Below are 12663 nucleotides of genomic sequence, written 5' to 3'. Positions count from 1 at the left end.
TTTGGTTTTTGGTACAAGAAGGCATATGGTTAATATTTATGGCCATGTGAATTCTTTTCTCCGATATTAAAATCACTTTGCCTTGACTTGAGTTATTATTCCCGTTATTCTGTTTGTCCCAGCGAATGGATTTGCATACGGGAAACAGAACTCCCAAGACCACTGCGATTCAGTCGCAGAGCTGAGCTGGCCACTGAGAACTTCACCCTGATCACACGACAGACGGGTCGAGGTGGCTGCCGATGGAGCGACAAGTGAGAAAAATGAGAGAGACAGAGAGGGGGGGGGGGGGTACGTGACTATCTCGAGGGGAGCAAGGGTTGCTGCTGTCTCTTTGCTAGTCTTAATCCCTCAATTTTCTTTAATCGGGATGGGAGGGAGGGAGGGAGGGAGGGAGGGAGGGAGGGAGGGAGGGAGGGAGGGAGGGAGGGAGGAGGCGTGCTGCACGGTCTATGTTGGGACCTGCAAGGAGGACAGCAGCCCTTACAAGAGGTGGAGGGAGGGGGCAGACAAGAGCAGCGGACACTTTCGGGAACCTAAACCAAACCGTTTTCTTAGAAGAGAAGCAGCAAGATGCACGCAGCTGCCAACACAAAGGGAGAAGAAGAGGACTCTCTCTGGACGGATTCTTTTAGGGTGAGGATGATGGCTCACACCTATGCCATGGTTGCTTTGAAAATAATTTACAATTGCGCATCAGTCAAGAAGGCGCACGGGTCCCGTTTAGAGGTTAAAGGGAGCTCGAGCAGTGGCGAGATGAAGCGGAAGGTACGCTCGGCAGGAAGTGGAAACCACAGAATGAGTTGAATTGAAAGAAAAAAAAATGGCTAAAACTTTTGCTTGAGTGACAGATAAAAAAATATTTACGGTCATCGATGAAAAGGAATTTAATGGTTGTCTATCAGCAGGTAGAGCGCACTTGGGTCAAAACAGCCAAGTTTCCTGAGCGTTTGGATCCTCACGTCGATGAGCGTAATCTGGCTCTCTCGCTTTATATTTAAATCATGGTCTTGATACATTTTCAGCATGTTGAGTGCTACACTCAAAGTGCAGCTTGTCATCTTCATTGTGTGCTCCTCCAGCGCACCTTGAAGGACAAGCTTGAAGGTTTCGAGTCCCCGTGAGAAGCCCAAACATCACAGCCCAGGAGGAGACACGGCAGAGCCGCCACATGTCACTTGGCAGCGGCATGGCTGCTCAATCTGACTCACAATTCCCCACCAAGCTGTCTCTTGGGTCGCTCTGAAGGAGCCCCCCTTGTCGCGCTCAATCAAAAAGCCGGCCGGGCAAGAACTTATTTTGGCCACCTGCACTTCCAGATGAGAAGACGAGACGCTAGGGCGTGATCTCGGCCGAAAGGAAATCGGTGGCTCATGGCCTCCACATGTGACCACCCCCATTCGGGTGCCGGCCCGCGGGAGGATTCTGACCCGGACGGTTCCGACACCGGGAGCGTCATCTGTGACGACTCGCTGCTTCCTAACATCGAAAGGCGTGACAAGCCTCCTCAAACGCTGTACGAGGCCTGCGCAGCCAATGACGCCGTCTCCCTGCGAAGCATCCTGGAGAAAGGTGTGAGCAAGGACCAGGCCATGCACTTGGACATCAACGGCAGGGTGAGAACCGCTGCAGTTCCATCGGCTCCAATGTGCTCCAAATGTCTTTTCTTAACTTCAAAACTAGACTGAGCCGCAATTCCAATCCCCCCCGCTATAGTTATTAAATAAATAAATAAATAAATAAATAAATAAATAAATAAATAAATAAATAAATAAATAAATAAATAAATAAATAAATAAATAAATAAATAAATAAATAAATAAATAAAATTAGCCATAGTTAATAAATTAATAAATTAATAAATTAATAAATTAATAAATTAATAAATTAATAAATTAATAAATTAATAAATTAATAAATTAATAAATTAATAAATTAATAAATGATAGATTTGTATGTCAAAGAGAGACAAATGCTATTTTCGCAATATAGTTTGAATTCATATTTCCAAATTATCAGACTCCTGAAATTTACAATTAGATGAGTGCTTCTCAATTATATTATCCTCCGATGAATTTGTTATGCTATGAACTGATCTTACAAGTCATGCTTTTGTCTTTAGTGTTTTACTTGTGTCCACGTGAAAACACACTTGGATTTAAAAAAAAAAAGATATACAGCGCACTACATAAACAATGGATGGTGAGAGAGTGAATGCATGTAGGGGGGAGAGGGGGCAGCCTGTTCCTGTTTCTAGCTTGTCTCCATTCTTGCCCGTCAGAGCGGACTCATGGTGGCTGTGAGCAAAGATTTTGTGGACGTCGTCAGCACGCTGCACGTCTGCCCTCTCATCGACGTCAACCACCAGGACAACGACGGCAATTCCGCCCTCATGATTGCCGCCCAGGCTGGTACGTTGCACCACACACACGAACATAGGTCGGGAATCGACCCTCTGTTCACTGCGAGCTTTTCTTGGCCCAGGCTTCACCACCATTCTGAACTTCATCCTCAACTACTACTCTGGTGTGGACACTGAGCTCAGAGATCCTCGTGGCTTTACCGCCCTCATGAAAGCGGGCCTGCAGGGCCGGGAGGACTGCGTGTCGACCCTGCTCATGCACGGTACCGTTAAAGTCCGCCATTTGTGCACATAAAATAAAAGCACACATTTTAAAATAAAAGCTCTGCATAGATGGTGCTCACGGTGAGAGCACCCAGGTCGTCCTTTGGTCAGCGTTAAAAGAAAGAGCCCTTGCTGAATGGATCGAGTTCCAAAAGTGGCCACACGGTGGCGGTATTTGACTGCGCATCCTTCCATCCGTTTTCTATATTGGTGCTTATGAAACGGGTCACACGTGTGCTGAAGCCAATGCCTGCTGACTTGGGCAAAAATTAACAGTACACATCTTTGGACCATTTGAACTTTGGGAAGACACGCCGTCCAGAGAAAGCTCCCGGAAGAGCAGGTCAAGTCCACACGGAAACTGGAACCACAGAACCGCCGCCACCGTGATTTATGACCCAACTCGAGACGAGTGAACCAGCAGTCAGTTGTTAACATTTGACTCTTCGGTCACGCGCAGGTGCCGATATGAATGCAAGAGACCACGTTCAAGCCGATGCTTTGAAGGACTGGGTCTTGAAGACAGGACGATTTGAGACGTTGAGCAGAATACGCCGTCTGCAAGCTCGTCCTGTGGCCGAGCAGTTTTGTGAACGCTACGCACCCGAGTGGCCGCAACTCCGAGAGCTGGTGGCCAAGGCCACCGGCAGCAAAAGCACGGGCAGAAAACTGCGCCGGATCATCAAGAACTTGACTTTCAGTTTCCCGCATGACCCACAAGACAACGGGGTCATGGACCACATGGTGCGTGTAACCACTGGCATCCGGAGCCCCCTGGTGGCCACCGCTTGCCATCCGCTGTGTCTCAGCAGCCCCCCGCAAATTCGCAAGCGGGGTTTTGCTCTTCCCGAGCTACTTGAAGAGCAGAGCAGCGCGGAGCTGGAGGAACGCGCCGTGTCTCACAGCAAGGGCCCCCTCGCCTCCGCCTCCTCGGTACGCCTGAGCCCCCGCTGCCAGGAGGCGGAGCGCGGGGAGAGCGCACCACCAGGGGCCGTGAGAGGCTTTATTCCCCGCAGCGTGGCGCATAGGAACAGCATCTTCCCCACCGTCTGCACCCCCAAAATTGAAGTGACTAAATCTGGGGAGCCTACTCCTAAAACGGAGAAGAAGAAGAATCAGCAGAATGGCTACCTGGAGCTTCCCGTGTGGAGGTACAAAGAGAAGAAAAGAAAGGAGAAGCAAAAGGAAATGGAGCAAGAGAGAATATCCGAGGGCTCCGAAAATATAGACAAAACATGACCCAAACTGGAAGTTTCCACAGAAACCGACAAAAATTGTGTATTTTTTACCAAGAATTATTGCTGAAGTTATGCACAAGATTTGTGTCCAAGGTAAAAAGATAACAATTATTCATACTTCAAAAACTGAAAATTAGAATGCCTTGTTAAGAATGGGGGGGAACGCATAAAGCATATTATTGTCAAGCAATTTTTGGACTAGGCTTCCCTTCTTGACTCCATGACGTGTACTCTGTGCTTGTGCGCGTGCGCGTTACCTGGATTTCCTTTTTTGGCACTTCCCTTAGCAAACTTTGCGCATCATCTTGAAACTCTAACTCATGAGTTTGAAGGAGCTGAAATGTCAGATTTTCTACCGAGAGACGGATAACACATTTTGATATGTTTCCCTCCACTTAATGAAATAAATAAAAGAAATCGCCCCCACAGCGAGTGTTGTGTCATCTTTGAAGCACATTCCTGCAATGTGCAATGCAGACTCGGTCCACAGGGGAAAGGGGAAAATGCGAGCTTTAGCAACAGGAAAACCGCTATGAGAACATTCCAGGCAGAGCAGAGTTGAGCTGAGCGGGACAATGAGGGGTGGGACAAAACTGTACTGTGGCAAAAAAAAAAAAAAAAAACATATCTTGCCTTTTGATCACGGTCAAATACATCAGCAAAAGGCATGGAACAGAACTTGTTTTAGCAGCCCTCGCAGGGTGGCTGGAGAGCAGGCTTGCTCCGGACTGCTCGTTTTGGGTTGTGTTTGTCATCGTAGATTTGAAACGAGATCCGAGATGAGATAATCTCGCACACTGCAGCGACTGCGTCCTCGATTGACGGACGCGTTTACGGACCATTTGGAGGGAAAAACAAAAAAACAGCAGTTTTCGGGGGGTTACTTTGTCCACGAACGCCGAGCAAGGATGCAAGTTATCTTTAAGTTGAATTTCTTCAAGTGAGCTTTTTTTCGCGGAGCTCTTTTAAACGGGAGACAAGACACTTGAAGTGGACATGGAAGACGTGCGATGTTCACACGCGTCACGTTAAAAGGAGCTCCGATAACAGGTAATGGCGTCAAAACACGGCACGGATGAATTATGTATTTTTTCTTTTCTTTTTGATCATTTTAGTCAGGCATAAAGTGTTCTTGCAACCGAAGCGTAAGTCACATGTGTTTTCCGAGAATCAACAGGTGTCATCAAATGTAAGAGATTTCAAAAACATTTAAGATAATACATCATAGTAGTGAAAGTCATATCAGTGCCAAAACAATTCTTATCGAAGTGTTTGTAAATAAAACACAAACTTGATTCTAGTATAATAATGATTTTCCTAAAAGTACTTAAATAATGTAAAGTCGAGCAATGATCATTTTTCATTTGTATTTTCCAATACATTTTCGTGGTTCTTATGGAAAGTTTTTTCAATCCCCAAATGTTTACCGTACATGAAGGCATCAATGTCTACTTCAGCATCAATAATTAACCAGTAAGTATAAAAGTAAGTATATGAAATATACACGGACACAACATTTGGTACACGTGCACACTGGAGAGTAATTGAAATGTGTTTTGATGGACACATACTGCATCGCATATCATTTAATGCAGTTGTAGCTATAGGGCACTGCATCAGAGATTGTGTAATTGCTTGTTTGTCTGCAAGTGAGTGACAACCAGTTTAGGGTGCAGTTGGCCTGAACTCAGCTGATTGAGCTGTGTTGAAAATGAATCCAGCCCACATCAGACGAGCAAAATAAATTCCAGATGAGCCCCATTCTTTGCTCGATTCTATAACACTGGTACGTGCGAGCGCACGCAGTGAGCCGTGACGTCTGTCAAGTTTGGCTTTGTCGGCCAGATGAAGCCAACGCTGAGTCATTCCAGTTTGTCGGTGTCATTTGCAGAAAGTCCCACATGCTAACTTTTGGCTTGAACAACGTGAACTTTGACCTGTCAAAGCGCTCCCCACTCAATTCACATTCACCAACTGGTGACATTAGAAGCAACTGGGGACTTCGGGGTCTCGCTTCGACGTGGGGCCGGGGATCGAACCTTCACCGTCTGCCTCGGGAGACGAGGCACATTGTGCACGTTTGCAATTGTGCGTATTATGCTGCAGATACTCTTCGGGTGGCTTCGGGGTAACCAAGTGGGTTTTATTTAGTGCGGTAAGGCGGGCTGTGCCCCCCCCCCCCCCTGCCCCCCTCCCATCCACGCAAGTCATTCAGATGGAATGAGAGATCTGCCTCCCCGAGTTGAAGTTGTCGATGGGAGGAAGAGATGACAATGGATCTTTTCCTCTTGGGTCACAGAGGAGGAGCTTTGGACACGACGGGAACAAACGGGAGAGGGCTTGGATAGGAAGCGCGCCAGAGTCCAATGTCAGAGCGGCCCGCGATGGAACACATGATTACGATAAAGCCATCGGAAGATAAATGAAAGCCGGCTGTGCCCCTGCGCTGAGTGGGTGGAGTTGTGTTTCTGCTCGTCGCACGCCAGCACTGCAGGAAGTGCTCGTGTTTGGTCAGAAATGGCTTGTGGACCAAGAGTGGAGTGCATGAGACTAAAGCAGGCCATCTTTGATTTGAGTCATTGATGCACGACGGCAACAGAAATACTCAGCGGGAAATCTGATTTACTCATCACTTTGAAACTTAAGGCCCAAGGAAAGAGCAGGACAAAATACGAGCGCCTGTGTGGTGCACTGTCAATGTTCTCCTCAGACTTTTTGGACTTCCTCTCACATTCCAGAATCATGCTTCTTAGGTTGATTGAAGGCTCAAGAATTCAGCTGGGAAAGGGCACACATTTGTATGATACTAATAATACTTGAATACATCTAACGGAAGATCTCAAAATGTCTCCAAAGGCTCTTCGAGCCACCAGCGTGCTTCCGCATTGGCGGGCGGCGCTAGCGTGACCCGCGGCAGCGCGACCCTAAACAATGGGCAGCCGGAGTCTGGGCGACCAGCCGGGTGGGGCCACTCAATGGCAGGAAGCATCGCCGTCAATATTTACTCTGCAAGCAGTGCAGCCGAGGAGCGGACGGGCCGGGACGGGTCGGGCCTGCCTGGGGCCTGGCTGGAGCCTGGCTAGCGCAGCGCCACACGCAGTCTCAGCCCACTTAGACAAACACTCTGGAGTGCCCCCTCCGCCTCCCCCTCCCCTTCCAGAGTAATTAGAACACAGGCAGACAGGCTGGACCCACTGAGCGTTGTTTTGGACTTCAGTGCTTCCTCTGTGGCTTTAGATTCCATAAAGAGAAATATCAGGACAATCACATGACCCCTTAGCTGTGTTTATTAACTCTGTGTCCGGTCCGCAGGATGGACGGCTCTCTTGGCTTCACATTGGTACTGGTCGGCCTGTTGCTGTTGACGTCTGCTCGCCACGCAGGTGAGTCAAAGGTCCCCGAAGTGAAATTCTAATATCGAAATGAAGCCTGTCGTTTACACACGCGCTCGTCTGGTTACATGTCAAACAATTCCTCAGAAACTCCATGTTATTATTTTTGGGCGAATTGTGTTCCCCGATGGCTCGACGCAGAACTTCCATCCATCTGTCAGGGCGTTGTTTTACGTTCATCCTGCTCCCCGTTCATCGAGGGGAGAACGCAGTGACGTCACAACGGGCGCACGCATGTCCTTGCAAGGGCAAAACAGCTAAAGTTGAAAAAAAAAAAAAAGGATCTCCACTTTGCAGCCTGTCGTTGAGCTCATCTTGAGCGGCTCCTCTGCCTCCTGGTGGGCAAAATAGGTACGGCCGGACATAGCACGCAAGTCTTGACGGAACTTGGTCACCGTTTGCAGATTCCGAGGATGACGGGAAGCTGCTATGCATGTGCGAGAACGCCAAAGGCACATGCGTGAACGACACCTGCAGAGGTGACGTCTGCTTCTACACGTGGGTGCAAGGCCATGAGGAGAAAGGTTGCTTCTCCAACCATGACTACAGGGAGCAGTGCTTCACCTCCTTTGAGCGTTTCCATGTCTACTGCTGCCGGGAGAGCCGCTGCAACGCCGCTGCGACGCCGCCTCCAAACATCAGTCAGTAGCGAGCATGCATTCCACCGAGCGTCTTGAACTAAATATTAGGGGTCAAATTTCGGGAGAAACCAACAAAATGTATTATTTAAATGACATTATTTCAATTCTGGTCCCAGTAGCTCACCCAAGAAACAGAACAGAAGAGAACATGAGTAACAAAGAAGAGATCAATAAATAAAGTGCATAACAATAGTGTTGAAGGGGAAACTAATAACAATAAATAAAAATAAATAAGTACCGTACTTTCCGCCCTATAAGGCGCACCTAAAAACCTAAAATGTTCTCAAAAACCAACAGTGCGCCTTATAGTCCGGTGCGCCTTATATATGGACCAAATTCCTAAATTTAAACTGGCCCAAAGCATTGTGTCATGAAATCAATCATAAGTGGCCCGCTGAAGACTATGAATCATGAATCAAAAAGACTATGGATCATTATTTTATGATTATAAAGTAATTTGTTCCGTCTGAAGTTGAAATAAAAAAAGATAAAATGGAGAATGATTTGATTTGGATTAAAAATCTGACATGATGCATTAATGGTGCGCCTTATAGTCCGGTGCGCCTTATATAAGGATAAAGTTTTAAAATGGGCCATTCATTGAAGGTGCGCCTTATAGTCCGGTGCGCCCTATAGGCCAGAAAATACGGTACATAAAATACAAATAATACATACATTTTAAGAATCCATGCCCAAAATGTGATGTGTATGCCGTGTATGACACATGCAGATGGCGAGACGAGCACAGTGGCGCCGCTGCAGCCCCGCCCGGAGCTGTGGATCGCGGCGGCTCTGCTACTCTTCGTCACGGCCGCGGGCTTGTGCGGCCTGCTGATCTTTTTGCGCTTGCGCCGTGCGCACGTCCGCCTCAAAAATGCAGACGAGCACGACATCAGCATGCTGAAGGTCCCCAACGGGGAAGATCCCACTTACGGGGTAAGTCATCGGATCACCGATTTCCAGAGTTGGATCACAGACGGTGTGTGTGTTCTTTTCCAGGGTATTTATGATGAGTTCTGCACATCGGGAAGCGGGACCGGCCTGCCCTATCTGGTCCAAAGGACAATGGCCAGGCAGATCTCGCTTGTGGAATGTGTTGGTCAGTCTGGATTATCTGTCACCGCTGCCATTTTGGGTACCATAACCACTCTTTGATGGCAGGCAAAGGCCGGTACGGGGAGGTGTGGAGGGGAACTTGGATGGGGGAGAGCGTCGCCGTCAAGATCTTCTCCTCCCGAGACGAGCAGTCCTGGTTCCGAGAGACGGAGATCTACAATACCGTGCAGCTTCGGCACGACAACATCTTGGGTGCTGCGCTCGATTTCATTGCGGCGCGTCGGGCCAAAAGGCCGATGCTAAAAGCGAGCCGCGGTCCGTTTCCCGCTTCAGGTTTCATCGCCTCCGACATGACGTCCAAGAATTCCAGCACCCAGCTGTGGCTGGTCACCCATTTTCACGAGCTGGGTTCGCTCTACGACTTCCTGCAGTACGGCGGCTTGGAGCCCGAGAGCTGCCTGAAGATGTGCCTGTCGGTGGCGTGCGGCCTGGTCCACCTCCACACCGAGATCGTCAGCTCGCAGGGCAAACCCGCCATCGCCCACCGAGATTTGAAGAGCAGAAACATCCTGGTGAAGAGAAACGGCCAGTGCTGCATCGCCGACCTGGGTGAGGACTCGCCGGCCGCTTTCATCGGCGCCACTCGACGAGGGCGCCGCCCTGCTTTACTCCTCTGTCAGGTCTTGCTGTGATCCACTCCCAGTCCAACGACTACTTGGATGTGGGCCACAACCCTCGCGTGGGGACCAAACGCTACATGGCACCCGAGGTGCTGGACGAGAGCATTCGAATGGACATCTTTGAGTCCTACAAGCAAACGGACATCTGGGCCCTGGCTTTGGTCTTCTGGGAAATTTCCTGCAGAACCACCGTCAATGGTAACGGCACTCACGACCTTGTGTGTTGAACGCGACCTCCAAAGTCAAACCGAACATTGAATTGTCAAAACATCTTGCCATCTGACTTTTTTTTTTTTTTTACCACTGAGCATTGCACGACTGGGCGGGAACTATTTCTTCTGGAGCCAAAGCAATCTTTATCCAACCGGGAGTCTGATTTTATGTAAAGAGCGAAAACAAAACATGTGGCTGGTTGGATTGCATGTACATTAGACGGAGGGGGGGGAGGGAGGAAGGCAGTTAGCCGCACGTCTCTCCCCCCCCACTCGTCTCGACTATCCTCTCTCACGATTAGCGCTACAGTAATTATAAACAGTCTTATCTGGTGTCAGCACTGCCTTGTACATACACCAGACGCCCGAGTGCCAGCATGCGGATGGATGGATGCATACACACACACACAGCACAATGTGTGTGTGTGTGTGTGTGTGCAGTTCCCGAAGGGAGTTTCTATCTTTTCCTGCGTAATCAAATGTGTAACCCGGCTGAACAAGGACGGCTATTCCGGAGACGTTTTCCAAATGCATGCTGAGACGAAAAAAAAAAAAAAAAAAGCTGGATCTAAGTTCTCATTAGGCTGAGTCTTCCAACATGGTGCATTCCACTCGGCCCAGTTTCCCACTCAGCCTCCAGGGGATGTGTTGGAATATTTCTGGGGCTACAATTTGAAAACATTTTTTTTCCTTTTCCCAGGGATTGTGGAAGAGTACCGTCCTCCCTTCTTTGACCTGGTGCCCTCCGATCCCAGCTTTGAAGAGATGAAGAAAGTGGTGTGCGTGGACCAGCAGAGGCCCAGCTTGCACAACCGGCTGCACTCCCACCCGGTACACAAAAATGATTCAATGTTTCAGAACCTGACGATGATGATGGCGCTAACCAAGAATCATCTCATCCATACATTGTTGCGCCTGTGTGCAGATCATGTCGTCCATCGTGAAGATCATGAAGGAGTGTTGGTTCCAGAACGCACCGGCCCGCCTCACAGCACTACGTGTGAAGAAGACCCTCTCCAAACTGGACCTGCCCGCTGACTTCAGCATCAAGAAACTCAAACAGGATTTCTAGACTTGAAGAAGGTTGACGGGATTTTCTGGGCTACTTTGCTATTGGCACGGTGGCGAATATCATTTGTGTATTTTCACTTGATGACTCACTTACTGCATTTTATTTACACAATAGCCCTTTTTTTTTTTTTTTTTGCAGTAGTGTCTAGACTGTCTTGCGCCGAAGGCTATTTATCTTCCCCCTGACCAGTTTCCAAAAAAATCCAAAGAAGAGAAACAGAAAAAGACTTTTGCAATGAATAAGAATAATAACGCTTCACATAGCAGCAGCACAATGCTTGTTCTGTAAGCACTTTTTCACTTTTTTAGCTGGATGAATGTCGTTGTGAGTATACGGCATACAAAACACAAATACTGATCAAAATTACTTTTCTCCAACTGTATCATTTACATCTGTTATGTATTTCGAATTAAACTTTTTTTCTATTCAAGCGCATCAACTATTGTGAATTCAGAGGCTTGAATGTGTTGTAAGTCTCTTAATGACCGCTAGAGGTCAGCAAAGTAATGTGGGGAAAAAAACAATTGGATTTTTGCGGCTTCTTTAAGATGACAAGGAGTAGTGACAATTATTTAGTTATTATTTTACGGTCAACTTTAACATTTTCCTCATGTTACATTTGAAAACGAATGGGAAAGTCGTTAAAAGGCAAATTTAATCAATATGCCACACCATTAATGTCAATGAAAGTATGGGGGGGCGGAATAATCTTAACATATGCCTTAAGAATAATTATTTCTCCTACATGATTAAATCATGTCTATTTGTTTTACCTACGGTTATAATATATCTTCATTTATCTGTCTGTTTGAAAAGTTTAGCATTGTGTTTACATAACGAGACATTTCCTTATTTGCGCTCAATTGCATTTGGATGAAGCAAACACGGTCACGTTGGAGCATGAAGCAATTTGTCTAATGCGATGCAAATCAGACAGCTAATAAAGAGCCTGTTAAAATTAGATTGCAACAAAACGTCCCCTATGGTTTCCATGGCGTTGTGTGCATGATTAGGCGTGGAGTTGTTGAACCAGGTCCAGAACAATAATAGTCCCTCGAACCCCAGGCTGTCTGCTCAGTCCGATTATTTTTAACCCTGCAGGCCCGTCGGTGGCTGAGTTCACTTTAGCTTCTCGTGCGTTGGGCTTTTCCCACGGGAGCGTGGAGGCATTTGTTGGGTCGAATCGGACACAAGGCAAAGTCCCCGAAGCAAACTCATTTTGTTCTCTTCAGCCTCTGTAAGCAAATGCAACATGATTTTTTTTTTTTGTTTTTTTGTTTTTTAATTCAACCAAATTGGTTCCCCCGGAATTGGACTGCTGATGGAAGCCAGATTACACGTGTGGTTACCGCAGAATTGGACCTAAAGTGATGACGTCTCAAGACCCGAGGCAAGCAGGCCCCATTCGAGGCCTCCCAAAACAACCCTATTCCATTCAAAACCAAAACATCTGCCACACTAAAATACGTGAGGGGAGGACGGGGGGTGTTTTAATCTTTTCCTGTTTGCAATGTTTTTCTTTATAAACGAGCCAATTCAAGCAAGATGAAATGATTGCATATTTTAAACAACAAAGAAAATGCTGTTGAACAATTCACAGGAAAAACTGTTTGCTTTTTTTTTTTCCCTTCTCAAATCAAACATGCTCCTGGGGCTCAGTCTGGAGTAAATTATGAACCACTGAATAATGCATGGAAAGAATACATTTCAAATGAAATAATGTATGCTTTCAAAATAATTGGCTCT

The 12663-nt window shown here is 47.3% G+C and overlaps 2 protein-coding genes across 4 annotated transcripts; both read left to right on the top strand.

Moving 5' to 3' along the window:
• Positions 1-495: 495 nt before the first annotated feature.
• ankrd33aa (ankyrin repeat domain 33Aa) lies at positions 496-4290 on the top strand. 2 transcript variants are annotated; one of them, XM_061270675.1, is made up of 5 exons: positions 496-636; positions 1320-1616; positions 2282-2411; positions 2485-2625; positions 3087-4290. In XM_061270675.1, the coding sequence occupies exons 2-5, from the start codon at positions 1374-1376 to the stop codon at positions 3863-3865; spliced, it is 1293 nt and encodes a 430-aa protein (XP_061126659.1). In that variant the 5' UTR covers positions 496-636; positions 1320-1373; the 3' UTR covers positions 3866-4290. The 2 variants fall into 2 exon arrangements, with proteins under 2 accessions (XP_061126659.1, XP_061126669.1); XM_061270685.1 differs by having other exon boundaries at positions 1083-1616.
• Positions 4291-4506: 216 nt separating this feature from the next.
• Positions 4507-11347, top strand: acvrl1 (activin A receptor like type 1). 2 transcript variants are annotated; one of them, XM_061270663.1, is made up of 10 exons: positions 4512-4914; positions 7177-7247; positions 7661-7897; positions 8628-8833; positions 8897-8996; positions 9059-9205; positions 9287-9562; positions 9634-9831; positions 10546-10676; positions 10771-11347. In XM_061270663.1, the coding sequence occupies exons 2-10, from the start codon at positions 7178-7180 to the stop codon at positions 10915-10917; spliced, it is 1512 nt and encodes a 503-aa protein (XP_061126647.1). In that variant the 5' UTR covers positions 4512-4914; position 7177; the 3' UTR covers positions 10918-11347. The 2 variants fall into 2 exon arrangements, with proteins under 2 accessions (XP_061126640.1, XP_061126647.1); XM_061270656.1 differs by having other exon boundaries at positions 4507-4914; positions 9059-9562.
• Positions 11348-12663: the final 1316 nt, after the last annotated feature.

The sequence above is a fragment of the Syngnathus typhle genome, linkage group LG2, assembly GCF_033458585.1.
Source record: "Syngnathus typhle isolate RoL2023-S1 ecotype Sweden linkage group LG2, RoL_Styp_1.0, whole genome shotgun sequence".
NCBI lineage: Eukaryota > Metazoa > Chordata > Actinopteri > Syngnathiformes > Syngnathidae > Syngnathus > Syngnathus typhle.
Note: the sequence above shows the minus strand (reverse complement) of the source record. Positions and strands in the feature narration are given on the sequence as shown.

Excerpts from the sequence above, each read along its gene's own strand:
- ankrd33aa (XM_061270675.1), top strand. The coding sequence starts at position 1,374 with ATGGCCTCCACATGTGACCACCCCCATTCGGGTGCCGGCCCGCGGGAG. Across the intron at positions 1,617-2,281 it reads ACTTGGACATCAACGGCAGG|AGCGGACTCATGGTGGCTGT; the intron begins GTGAGAACCGCT and ends CTTGCCCGTCAG. Across the intron at positions 2,412-2,484 it reads CATGATTGCCGCCCAGGCTG|GCTTCACCACCATTCTGAAC; the intron begins GTACGTTGCACC and ends TTCTTGGCCCAG.
- acvrl1 (XM_061270656.1), top strand. The coding sequence starts at position 7,178 with ATGGACGGCTCTCTTGGCTTCACATTGGTACTGGTCGGCCTGTTGCTG. Across the intron at positions 7,898-8,627 it reads GACGCCGCCTCCAAACATCA|ATGGCGAGACGAGCACAGTG; the intron begins GTCAGTAGCGAG and ends TGACACATGCAG. Across the intron at positions 8,834-8,896 it reads GGGAAGATCCCACTTACGGG|GGTATTTATGATGAGTTCTG; the intron begins GTAAGTCATCGG and ends GTTCTTTTCCAG.